The following is a 13620-nucleotide window of genomic DNA, read 5'->3' as shown; positions in this document are numbered from 1 at the left end:
AAATTGCTTCTGTCAATTAATCCCCTATTAATTAAGTTCCCTTAGGATCTAATGGGGGATAAATCAAAATGGGCATCTTTGGAGTTAGGCTGACCTCCCTCCGAAGGTACCCACTGACAGCTTCCTCTCACACACCTTGTGAAAAAACTTGATTTCTCAGTTAGTCCGCTTGTCTGACCTGGGGGGCTATTCGGAATAGCTTTTATCCCTTCAAATGCCATATATTGATCATTTATCTACTTGGCAAAAAGGATTACCACTCTCTACATCATATCGTATTTGAGAAACACATCTTCTTCATCCTTCGTCCACTCACCCAGTGATTTACCCCAGTGATGTGTGTGGTACTTGCATCCAGTGACCACTCTGCCCGACTCTCCTGTAATTTGACTGTCAGAAAGAAGATGTGTGATCACAGTGATACCCTGTATAGATCCGTAAATGCGTGACTTCTAACCGACACAGAATATCACATCTACAAAATGGTGTTTTCACCCCCGACCTGGGTGGGTGCCATTGAATCGGGGTCTGTGTTCCGAGACAGAGCGCCGCCTGGTTTTCTCCCGACGGCTGAGATGAGAATGTGTCGTTCTGTGAACTGCTTGGGTGTTTTTGAAGGCAAGGAGATTTGATGTTGTTCTTCCAGTGAAAAGGCCCGTGTAAAGGATTCTTTTAGTCTGTAACAATAGCAGCGCAAAATCCTTTTATCTGAAACCTGAGAGCATGGTGGAAACATAGAATTTGGAAGACAGCTCCCGAGATAACAAAACAGAGTCTTTAAATAGCAATGCTGATGGCGTGTTTCACAGAGACTCCTCAACTTCTCCCGCCGTCTGCAAATTATGGACCTCAATCCTTTTCTGCTGTTTTCATTCTGACTATAAACATCTTATTCTAGCACTTCATCCCTAGGACGGAGAACACAGATATCCGCCCATGCAAGTGAGCTGGAGTCTCACATCAAAACACCGATTAACTTCGAGTTTTAGCAAATGATCTTGTGAAAAAAAAAAAAAAAATGGCTCGTTCCAGCACGTGAATGTCTGCAGTTTCAAAATGTAAAGTCTGAATTCTCTTCAGCATCTCTACTCTTCAGTTTCTGTGTGTGGCCAGTGGAAATCGGGGAAGACCTAGGGTTTTCCCTAATCTGGGCCCAGAAGGCATTTTTCTTGTGTCAATAAAGGGGGTTTTCTGCTATTTCCTTCTTGAGGATTTGTTTTGAGCATTTTCTGTGCATAAGGCCAGAGCTGAGTGCTGAGAGTTATAGGTAAATCTGACTTGCAAGGGAAAACACAATGCTCAGACCAAATGAATAGGTATTTCTAGTTCTCAGCATTGTGGACGTTTTTTTCCAAAGCGAATTACATATGGGCTTGATCTGAAGACATCAGGCGGTTTAAGTTATCGGTGGCGAGAGGAACCATCTTGAAGGAAGAGTGGGCATCATCCAAGGCAGAGACACCATAGCCCCTGTGTGCGGCCAAGTTCATGTTAGTGGAGGGATTAGGTAGGAGAAGGAGAATGTTGTTAGAAAACCTGGGTGAAGAAATAAGTAGAGATCAGACTGTGAAAGTTCCTTTTTTCCCCCCAGGGATGTAGTATCAAGTCTCTAAAATAGACAGTATGAACTCAAACTCTATTGTGTTTTTTTAAATACGTTTTTATTGATTTTTTAGAGAGAGAGAGGAAGGGGGAGAGAGATAGAAACATCAATGTGAGAGGGAAACATCGATCGGCTGCCTCCTGCATGCCCCCCACTGGGGATCGGGCCCACAACCTGGGCATGTGCCCTGACCGGGAATCGAACCGGGACCTCTCAGTCCATGGGATGACACTCAGTCCACTGAGCCACACCGTCTGAGACAAACTCTATTATTAAGGGCTGGGGAGGGCAACTGAAGTTTGCTGAGAGCTGACAAAGTGGTCGCTATGAAAGGGCTTTGCTTACGTGAGTTTAAGATAATGCTACTAAGTAATTTTCAATTTAACTGTTTGTATAAAGATTCGGCTTCACATGAGCAGCCAGTGTGGCTCAGTGGTTGAGCGTTGACCCATGCACCAAGAGATCACCTGTTCGATTCCCAGTCAGGGCACATGCCCAGGTTGTGGGCCCGATCCCCAGTGGGGGGCGTGCAGGAGGCGGCCAATCAGTGTTCTCTCTCATCGATGTTTCTATCTCTCTCCCCCTTTCACTTTCTCTCTCTCTAAAATCAACAAAGAAAAAAAATATTAAAAAAGAAAAAGGAAAAGGACCAACTCAGTAAACATGACTTGGCTCAGTAGAGTTCCATCGACTGTGCTAGATAAATAATTCAAAGTGTGTGTCTGGAACACCGTAGACCACTCAAAGTTCTTCTCTCGTACAACTGCCAAGTTTTTAGCTGTTGACTCTTGTCCATGATGAACCAGCTTCTTATATATCTTTTTTTCATCAGACTACTTAGGTCAACTAATTTATCAAATAAGTTATTAGAACTTAAGAAAAAAGGTCTTGGTGATAAATTTTTTGGTTGAGGAAATTTCATCAAACTAACTCTCTACCTCTCTCTCTCCCTCCCTCTCTCCTTCCCTCCTCCCCCCCCAAAAAAACTTTTGCCCTTATTCTTTCTCACTAATGCACTGGCTCCCATTCTCATTGTCTTTTATGCCATATTTCTGTTTCCATATCCCCACACCATGGTGAATTCACTCATTCAGTAAGAAGAGGGCATGTGTGTCTGAAGTTTCTGGGCAGTGACAATGACATTGGACATTTTCCTCACCTCTGGACCACATGACAGAGCCTGTGACTTTGATTTTGGTTGAATATCCATCCCAGGGTTTCCTTAGACAAGGTTGATTTTTTTTTTTTTTAAATCCTCACTGGAGGATACTTTTCCATTTATCTTCAGATAGAGTAGAGAGAGAGAGAGAGAGAGAGAGAAACATCAATGTGAGAGAGAAACATCAATGTGAGAGAGAAACATCAATGTGAGAGAGAAACATCAATGTGAGAGAAAAAGAGAGAGAGAAACATCAACATGAGAGAGACACATCAACTGGCTGCCTCCCACACAACCCTGACCATGGTGGGGACTGAACTGCAACCGAGGCATGTGCCCTTGACCAGAATTGAACCCATGACTCTTTGGTCTGAAGAATGATGCTCTAACCACTGAGCAAAACCGGCCAGGGCAACAAGGTCGATTTTTATACATCAGCGTGTATTCATCGAATTAAGGGAAACCGAACCCCTCAGTCATATCTGATTATCACACACGTGTCCCACATGTAGCTTCTAGATATTGAGAAAATGATCTAGCTACCCAAGGTCTCTCTTTTCCCAACTGTTAAGTAGCAATAATACTACCACCCCACTGATTCGTTTGTTTATATTTTAAATGAAAGAAGAGCAGTCTGGCTGGTGTGGCTTAGTGGTTGAGTGTTGACCCATGCGCCAAGAAGTCGCCGGTTCGATTCCTGGTCAGGGCACATGCCCAGGTTGTGGGCCCGATCCCCGGTGGGGGGCATGCAGGAGGCAGCCAGTTGATGTTCTTTCTCATCAATGTTTCCATCTCTCTCTTCCTCTCCCTTCCTCTCTCTCTACAATCAATAAAGAGAGAGAAAAAGAAGAGCGAGTTCAAAGCCCCTGGCACACAGTAGGGCATCAGCAATGTCCATTCTCTGCCTTTGCCAAGAGCACCTGATGCTTGTCTTCGTATCCAGGAAACGGTCTGGAACTGGAGGTAACACAGAAGGGGAGAAAATAAATGATGTCCTCTCTCTCATACGCATTGAGTCAGAGACAGACTCTGACGGCATGAAGACACTGGTGACGAGGGAACACTGGGACCTGTGCTCATTGTTCTGGTGATGGAGGTGACATGGTCATGGGTACAGGCCATGTGGCTTTAGGGGGGTCTGCGTTATCCAATGGGCTGCTGGAGCCTCTTCCGAGGGGCAAAGCATCCACCCAGCTCTGCTCCTGAATAACGTGAGCAGGGGTCCGGGAGGAATAGTACACAACGTGGGCAACTTGTCCAAATACCCCTGGGAGGCGACCACCCAGGGACTTTACATCTGCTCTTTCTCCTCTGCAGAAGCCAAGATGACGCGGGGACGCATTTCTTTGGGGCTCAGCTTTCTCAGGAGGGAGATGGGTGCTAGGCCAGCTGGGAGGAGCCCGTGGGGTGTGGTTGCGTGTCTGGCGTTGCGAGTGCTCTCCGTGGGAGGCCCCCTCAGTGGGAGGTCTCGCAGGCACCCATGACTTGAGCATTGCCTCAGCAAGGGGTTGCAGAACCCGCAAGGCTGCATCGCCACCGGCGTCACCCCCAGGTGCGCCGCGGGTTGGGTGTCGTTCCGCCTGTTAGCATGCAGAATTATTTTGCACTGTGGAACTCCGTCTTTCCCCAGCCAAGAAAACAAACAGAACAAGAAAAGCAGAACTAATTAAGATGGTCACGTCTCCATAAATATGCAAAGGAGAAATCAAAACAAAGAAATTCCATTTATCACATCATAAAGTTGCAAATTGCTCAGCTGGCCGGCTTGGAGGCACTGCAAGGGAGAGACCTCGGAAGGGCTGTGCGGAGACTCCGTTCCCAAGCCGTGCTTTATGGGTTTACATTTGAGGATGACGGAGATGAACCAGCCAGGATGAAAGTATTTTCAAGGCTTGTTTCCCGATGCTGTGGGGAGGACAGGGGCATAGAAATGCATTTGCGTTAATGGGCCATGGTTTTTTGCTGTGAAATTTGCCGCCCTTCCTGTCGTTTCAAGAAGAAAGCAAGTAACATGCCCATTTCACAGAGGAAATTCAGAGGAGGTGCATTCCCGGTTCGCGCTTGGACTTTGGAGTCAGGGTGCAAAACCTCAGTTACTTGTCTGACTCCGCGTTTCTGTTTTATTTCTGATTTACAGTTTCCCTCCGCACACGGGCTTCTCCACCCCCCAGAGTCACTTTCGAAGGTGTGTCTGCAGGGCATCAAAGCAATCAGATGAAAAAGATGATGCGAGATCAATTTCAATGTTTTCTCCATACATTTCTCACAGCTGGGGATTAGGGGCCATCCTAGCAATAGGAGCGCAGTTTGATTTCTGCATAATACTCGTTGTATTTGTATTTACCTTGCGCATGGCGATTTCTCCTTATGGAAGTCATCATGTTTGAAAAATAAGAGAGAAAGACCAGGAGGGAAAACGGCAGCTGCTCTGATACTGTTGCAGTGACGGGTAGTCACCTCTGTGTGTCATCTCGAGGGAACTGCATTTAGAAGCTGCAGAGAGCTAACTCCTCGTGACCTTGGCCATTCGTGTTAGACACTTGAGCCTCCTCTCTGCCCGGTGCTACCCTTGGAAGAAGGTCCTTTCTGGGCACCAGGACTGTCTTTGGTGTTCTGGTCCTCTGAACTATCATCAGGGTAAGGTTATTTTTTTTTTTATTTTTTTTTGTTACAGATGTTTCTCCTTTTCCCCCAGACACCCTCCTCCCTATCCCCACCCCACCAAGCATTGTTGTCTGGGTCCATTGGCTACACATACATGCATATAAGTTCTTTGGTTTATCTCATCCTCTCCCCAGCCCCCTCCTCTGACATTTGTCAGTCTGAACCATACTTCTTTCTATGTCTCTGGGTCTGTTTTATCCATCAGCTTTTTCTGTTCATTATATTCTACATGTAAGTGAGATCGTGTGGTATTTGTCTTTCTCTGCTTGGCTTTTTTCACTCAGCATAATGCTCTCCGGGTCCCTCCATGTCGTCTCAAAGGATAAGAGATCTTTCTTTCTTACAGCTGCATAGTACTCCATTGTGTATATGTACCACTGCTTTTTATCCATTCGTCTACTGATGGACACTTGGGCTGTTTCCAGATCTTAGCGATTGTACCCAGTGCTGCTATGAACGTAGGGGTGCATTTATTCTTTCTGATGGGTGTTTCAGGCTTCTTAGGGTATATTCCTAGAAGTGGGACCACTGGGTCAAATGGCAGTAGGGTGAGGTTCTTTATGATGATGGGGAATTGCTTGGAATGAGCAAACAGCGCATGGATGGGGCCAGAAGAGGACCTGTTAGCTATTCCTCGCTGCCCTGGGCATGAGGGCAGGGGAACGAACAGTCTCTAACGGGCAGAGGGCAGCTCACGGGGCATTGCCTGCTACCACTGGCAATGACATGAGCCCACAGTAAAGTAACACGTCAGAAAGGGAGGGCGGAGGCTCCCTGCTGTTCCCGGAGGATTTCGAGGAGGTGCCATGCTCGCTTCACCCTCGAGACGGGAAGGACTGGTCACAGTGCCCGGGACAGTGGGATTGCATTTTGCTAGACTCGAGCAATTTTGTTCTAGGAAAATAAGATAATGGACTGAGTGGTGGCAGGATCTGTAGGAACCCTGACCCCTCGCCAGGGACACTTGCTACAGACAGTTTATTTTTTGTATCTGTCCATCCCTTTTCTCCTCCCTCCCCCCCCCTCGTAGTTTCCATCCTAATTCTTGTTGCTTAAATGCGATTATGGTTTCTGTAATTTTTAATCAACTTTGATTTATTGGTTAAGCTATAAAAATGTAAGGTGCTGACTATATAGTTGATAACTAAATAATTGAATGAATGAATGAATGAGGATGGGCAGAATACCAAGGAAAAAAGCCTTGGAAATATAAGATATAGTATTTCTCTTCTCCACTCTGCTATGTGAACTAATAAGTATTATTATTAGTTCACATAGCTGCAGCCCGGCCGGTGTGGCTCAGTGGTTGAGCATCGACCCCTGCACCAAGAGGTCGCCGGTTCGATTCCCGGTCAGGGCACATGCCCAGGTTGTGGGCCCGATCCCCAGTGGGGGGCGTGCAGGAGGCGGCCAGTTGATGATCTCTCTCGTCGATTTCTATCTCTCTCTCCCTCTCCCTTCCTCTCTCTCTAAAATCAATAAAGAAAAAAATAATAAAAATAAAATAAGTAGCTGCAAATCTTAATTTGTTCTCTTTCTTCTCTCCCTCCTCATGCAAAGACAATTTCTCTGATTAGTTGTGTGTGTCACGGGAAAGTAATCATGCCTGCCCTCCCTGTGGTCCTACTGTGCTGAAGTGATTCCTTGTGCCCTGATGAGAATATTCCTCCCTTCTCTCCGCTCCCCCACAACTTCCCTGGTGGTTGAGTTGCTTTTGTACTGTTGTCAAAATTCAGTTGTTTTTCCTTGTGTGGATATATGTCTGGATTCTCTGTTTTGTCCTAGTGATCTACATACATAATCATACAGTTTCGTTTATTGCAGCTACATACTAAGTCTTGAAGTTGGGTAGAGTGGTTCCTCCCACTCTGCTCTTGTTTTCAAAATTATTTGAGCCATTTTTATTCCCTGTGCCTTTCCATATAAATTTTAGGATCATCTTGTCTGGATCTACTAAAATCCTTTGGGAATTTCAATATGAATTGTGTTAAATTTGTATGTCAGTTTGGGGGAATTGACACCTTCACGATGTTGAGTCCTCTACGCTAGATATGTTTCTCCATTTATTTACACTTTCTTTGACTTTTATCATCAGCTTTTAATATATCTTTTTAGCATACAAGTATGGTATATGTTTAATTCAGTTAACACCCAAGTATTTCATTTTTGTTGAGTGAGTATAAATGTTTAGTGAGCCCGGCCAGCGTGGCTCAGTGGTTGAGCGTCGACCCCTGCACCAAGAGGTCATCAGTTTGATTCCCGGTCAGGGCACATGCCCAGGTTGTGGGCCCGATCCCCAGTGGGGGGCGTGCAGGAGGCGGCCATTGATGTTTTCTCTCATTGATGTTTCTATCTCTCTCCCTCTCTCTTCCTCTTGCTCTAAAAAAAATCAATAAATTTTAAACCTTTAAAAAATTTTAAGCCTTTAAAAAATATATGTGTATGTATATTTATAGATATATATATAAAATATGTGTATTTATATACATATATAATAAATAAATAAAATTAATGTTTAGTGATGTTACATGGTCACTGTTAGCACCGACTTTTTATGTTAATCTTGTAACCTGTGACCTCACTGAGCTCACTTTGAGTTCTAGGCGTTATTTTTTAACCTTTTATTGTTGTTCTTGCGCATTCTCAAATAGAGATAGTTTTACCTTTTGCTTTCAGTCCTGTGCTGGTGACAGCAACGTGAAAGCAGACATTTATAGGGAAAAGCATCCGTTTTTTTTTGTTTGTTTGTTTTTTACCATTAATTATACTATCAGCTGTAGGATTTTTTAGATGTTCTTTATCAAGCAGCGATAGCTTCCCTTGCTTATTATCTTTTCTGAGAGTTTTTATTATTCACGGGTGTCTCATTTCTTCAAATCACTTCTGCGCAAAAGCATTTGATCACGTGATACGTCTGTATTAGTAGGCTGCATTGATTGATTTTTGAATCTTGAACAAGTCTTGTATCCCTGGAATTAACTCCACTTGGTCAGGGTGCGTGATTGTTTTTATATAACCCTGAGTTCAATTTGCTAATAGTTTGATATGGATGTTACATTTATATTCGCGAGGGATATGGGTCTGTAGTCGGTGTCTTTGCTTGGTTTTAGGATCAAGATTTTACTTGACTCATAAAATGAATGAAACGTTTTCCTGCCTTTGTTTTCCGGAGGAGATAGTATAGAATTGGTGTTAATTCTTCTTTAATCATGTGGAATTCTCCAGTGAAAACATCTGGACCTAGATATCTTTTTAGAGAGTTTCTTTGAAATCTTTACCCGAGGATATTTTTCCATTGATTTTTTTTCAGATAGAGTGGGAGGGAGGGACAGAGAGAGAGAGAAACCAATGTGAGAGTGTCCATCCAGAGTTCTATCCGGTCCCTTGAATTTTGACATTTTGTTTTTATTTCCACTCAGTTCAACCAGTTTTTTCTTTTTCTTTTACTTTTTGGTAAGATATCCTCTTGAACCCCCTGAATAATTTAGAAGTGTTTTTATTAATTTTGCAAGTGTTTGGACCTTTTTTTTTCTTTTTTGTGTGTTTGTTTGTTTTTCTAATCCTCACCCATGGATATTTTTCCATTTTTGTTCAGATAGAGTGGGAGGGAGGGAGAGAAACATCAATGTGATAGAGACACACTGACCAGCTGCCCGCTGCATGACCCCAACCAGGGCCGGGATGAACCACCATTGAGGTACGTGCCCTTGATCGGAATCGAACCCGCGACTCTTTGGTCTGTGGGGCGACCCTCTAACCACTGAGCTCACCAGCCAGGGCTCATCTTTTTCTTATTTTATTTTTAGCTTGATTCCGTTGTGGAATCGACACACCACACAGTTTCACTTCTAAATGCGGCTCATTTACGACTCAGAAAATGGTCTGTCCTGGTCTCTGTCCCATGCACATGGGGGAAAAAAATCTGCCTTCTGCTGTTACTGGGTGAGGTAGCCGCTACATGTCAATTCCATCTTGTTGGTTGACGGTGTTGTTGCTGATGTTCTGTCGAGTTGCTTAGTCATCTGTTGAGAAAGGAGAGTTGACGTCTTGAGCTCTAATGACAGATTTGTTTAATTCTCTGCTCTCTTGGTCTCCGCTCTCATATTCTGCAGTTCTGTCTGAGCATCTGCATACAGGGGTGCTGTACCCCCTTGTCGTGTTGACATTTAAAATTTTTTAAATTTAAGTTATTTATTTTGGAGAGAGTGGAAGGCAGAGGGGGAGAGAGAGAGAGAGAGAGAGAGAAAAAACATCGACGCGAGAGACACATCATCAGTTGCCTCCCGCATGACCCCAACCGGGGCCAGGGATCGAACCTTCAAGCCAGGTACGTGCCTTTGACCAGGAATCAAATCTACGACCCTTCAGTTCACTGACCACTCTAACCATGGAGCCAAACTGGCCAGGACGTGTGTTGACATTTTCATCATCATATACCCTTCTGTGTCCCTGCTCACGTCCTTTGTCCTGGTGATGACTTCAAGGGTTATTCCCACCAGCGTCACCACAGACGTGTGAGCAATGCATTTTCCGGGGTGCTGCCTTGGCTAGAATGTCACTAGGCAACAGCAAGTGTTCAGCTCCCATTACAATGTTATAGGACCACTGTCATACATGCCGGGCCACTGCCTTGCACAAAACTTGTTCTGTGACTCATGGCCACATGGTTCTCTATAAAGATATGAATATATATACTGAGATGCATACATATATACATATATATTACCATACATATATACATATATGCACATATGTATACATACATAGTGCATACACAACATAAATATGTACACTATATGATTTATCACACATTATGACTGTTTATTATATTTTATGTATTTATTACTTATCACATTTATATTATATATTACATGTATTTGTATATTTTAATGCTAGAGGACAACATATTTGAGAAAAACCCCAAAAATGCACTAATATAAAACCTTTAAAAAGGATATAAAAAAATGCAATTCCCCCAAAAGTTGGCCCAAGATATAGATTTATCTGCATACATTCCTGTTACGGGTTCAGTCTGGCACGTGTGGGTGGTACGTCTGCACGCGTTCCCGTGCTCCATAAGGTCACGTGCACCAGAAGCCGACAGAGGCATGGGCCTCGTTCTCAATCAGACTGTACACACTAAGGATCCAAGCGAGTTAAGGGAATATGTAAAGATTGACAAGTGCGGGAGGAACATTGCAATTGGAGATGAAGTTATCAAAGTAGACATTTGGTAGAAATTAAGATACGCTTCATTTATTGATTGATTTTAGAAAGAGAGGAAGGGAGAGGGAGAGAGAGAAGAAAACATCGATGAGAGAGAACATTGACTGGCCGCCTCCTGCATGCCCCCCACTGGGGATCAGGCCCACAACCTGGGCATGTGCCCTGACCGGGAATCGAACCGGCGACCTCCTGGTGCATGAGTCGATGCTCAGCCACTGAGCCACACCGGCCGGGCTAAGAGAGACTTTAAAAAAGTGTCTCATTTAGTTGGATGTGGAAGAGTTGGAATTGTTTCAGGTGTGAGAAACCAGTGACGTGACTAAAGCCTCGGGAAACGTTTAGTCCGCTGTGTTTGGAGGAGGACCGCGTCGCTGTGGCGGGACCCCAGCATGTCCCTGGTGACGGCACGAGCCCGCAGCGGAGGAGGGGCCGGGCCCCGTGGGGGGAAGACCACCTCTTGTTTGCTTCTGGGCTCCTGCCAACTGGACCCTGTAGGGAAGCCCGTCCGGTGATGCCCACGGGGCACTGACCAGCAGTGGGACCCGTTGCCAGCTTCTGACTCTGTACCTGGCACGGCAGAAGCTGTGGCTTAGAGAAGCTGTTGGCAGTGCCCATCTGGATGGTTCTTTAGCTCTTGCGATAGCCCAGGTGAGGAGCAGCAGACCGCGACGCGTGTTCTCCTTTTACCGTCTCTCGTCCCCACGGTGGAACGGCGGGATTAAAATGTGTCAGCCGCCTTTATTTGGGGACCCGCTGCTAGACAGCCCTCTGTGTTGTGTTTTGTTTTTGTTTTTCGGTATGCCCCCCTCTTGAGATAGGACTGTGAGGTCAGGGGGCTTTTCCAGGGTCCTGCAGCCAGGCTTTACCCCCAGGTCTGTCACATGACACGGCACTGTCAGCTCGCGTCACCCAGCATGGTGACAGTTAAGTCTCAGGCACTCCGTGTCCTTGCTGACGGGGGCTCAGGCTGCAGCCGAAGCAGCGCTCGCGTCCCTTGACTCGGTTTCCTTATCGCCCACAGTTCAGCCTGGAGAGTGTGATAATGCAATGCCCCGGTGCCATGGAAACAGCTTCACAGGGCTCCCCCTTCTCGCTCAGCCAGCGCCCCCTCCCCCCGCCAGACCGATCGGGGTACGGGGCCCCGGAGAGCCTGGGCGCAGCTCCCCTCCATCAGTGGGCAATTAGGAGACCGGCCCCTGGTCCGTTTCCCGAGCTGACGTGTACCCACACCATTGATGACCCATTTTCCCTGTTGATGGCAGGCAGGTGGGTGGACGGCTCCGTCTGATTTCTGAGCTGCTTGCCTTCAATAAGTCACCGAGCAGGGCCCCAGCACGCTGTTGATCCTGAGGGGTTCAGTCCTAAGTGGGGGTGATGAGAATGTCTTCAGGAAAGGAGGGACCGCCTGCATTGCGGGAGATACAGTTCCTTGGAGGGTACCCCCTTGTTCACATCCCACAGTCAAGGTTTGTTCTCTACTCCTGCCGCCCCCTCGATCTCTCCCCGGTCCCCCCAGCTCCTGCTCCATTTCTGAGTGACTGAAGGGAGGTGGGGGAGGCTGGGGGAGCGCACAGGGGAGAACGCTGTCTCCCCACTTGCTCTCTCATCTCTGAGTTTCGACCTGGATTCATTTTCTAATTCCAATAAACCATCCATCGTGATGGAGGAGAGCTAGGCCACAGGACTCATGCTGTTAGCGTGGGGGGCAGGAGGGATTCCGAGTCCTACCTACCCCAACCCCAATCCCGTCGTTTCCTGGAGTGGACGCACCGCCACCTCGGACCTCCAGGCGGTGGCCGCCTCTGAGCGTCCACTTTGAGCCCAAAGAACCCCGAAGGTCTCGTCCACGTCTGTGGCCGGAAGCCGCCTGGTCGGACTGAGGCTGCACACTGTGCGCAGAGGAACAGGGAGCCTGGGTGTGAGATTTCCTTCCTCTGTGTCGGGGAGGGGTTGAGGGCAGGGGCTGTGTCCCCCGCTAGGGCCGGATGGGCGCTCCGGAGCGGCCCCCTCAAAGCTGAGGCTCGCTCTTCCTTCTGACTTCTTTGTACACGTTCCTTCCTGTGGGTAACTTTTCTTTCCTCTTCCTCTCTCCATTTCCCCTCTGTCTGTGTCCCCCTCCCCTCTGTATGTCTCCTCCCGGTCCCCCTCCCTTCCTTCTTCTCCTTTCTTTCTTGTCCACGTGGCACGGGGACCCACGGCAGACGCAGCAGCGGCGGCGTCACCCCCGAGCTGGACGATGAGCCCCCCTGCATGGAGGAGATCGATTACAGTACAGACGGCGGTTCCGACCAGGAAGAGAGGTGCTCTGAGCTGGACCGGCAGATCCGGGAGTGGGCCTCCCACCCCGACGAGGGCGAGGAGGAAGAGGAGGGGCCGGGACAGGGACGAGGAGCCGGCCCGTAGCCCCAGGTTCATGGCGACTTCCGTGCCCGCAGCCACTGGACTAGGACCGTGTCCTCCGCCATCAGACACGCACGCGTGTAGGGACAAAAAGCCAGCCCCTGTGAGCTCAGCGACCCCATTTCCAGCTTTTGTTGTAGTTTCACTACTTGTGGAGACTGGCTACTGTATCGTTATATTCCTTCACATACCTAGTTCGCAGAGCAACATTGTGTCACAGTTTAGACCCAGGACCTAGGAGCAAGGCATGTGTGCTGTGGTGTGAGGAGTTGTTATTGCACCTTTTTTCCCCCCAATTTTTTATCCTCACCCGAGGACATTTTTGCATTTATCTTCAGATAGAGCGGGAGGAGGAGAGGGAGGAGGAGAAGGAGAGAGAGAAACATCGATGTGAGAGAGATACATCAAGGGGTTGCCACCCACATGACCCCAACCGGGGCCGGGGACAAACTGCAACCGAGGTACGTGCCCTTAGTGGGAACCGAACCCAGGACTCTCTGGACCGCAGGCCAATGCTCTAACCGCTGAGCCAAACCAGCCAGAGCTGGAGGCACCTTTTCAGCCCAAA

At 47.2% G+C, this 13620-nt stretch overlaps 1 protein-coding gene across 1 annotated transcript in view; it reads left to right on the top strand.

Moving 5' to 3' along the window:
* The window catches only part of AGBL1 (ATP/GTP binding protein like 1), a 474694-nt gene extending 461563 nt beyond the window's left edge, over positions 1–13131 (top strand). The window contains exon 23 of the mRNA XM_036278149.1: positions 12854–13131. Within this exon, the coding sequence (XP_036134042.1) occupies positions 12854–13055 (202 nt within the window). The 3' untranslated portion in view covers positions 13056–13131. The remainder of the gene's footprint in view (positions 1–12853) is intronic.
* The last annotated feature ends 489 nt before the right edge of the window (positions 13132–13620 follow it).

This window comes from Molossus molossus, unplaced genomic scaffold (genome assembly GCF_014108415.1).
Source record: "Molossus molossus isolate mMolMol1 unplaced genomic scaffold, mMolMol1.p scaffold_m16_p_24, whole genome shotgun sequence".
NCBI classification, from domain to species: Eukaryota; Metazoa; Chordata; class Mammalia; order Chiroptera; family Molossidae; genus Molossus; species Molossus molossus.
Note: the sequence above shows the minus strand (reverse complement) of the source record. Positions and strands in the feature narration are given on the sequence as shown.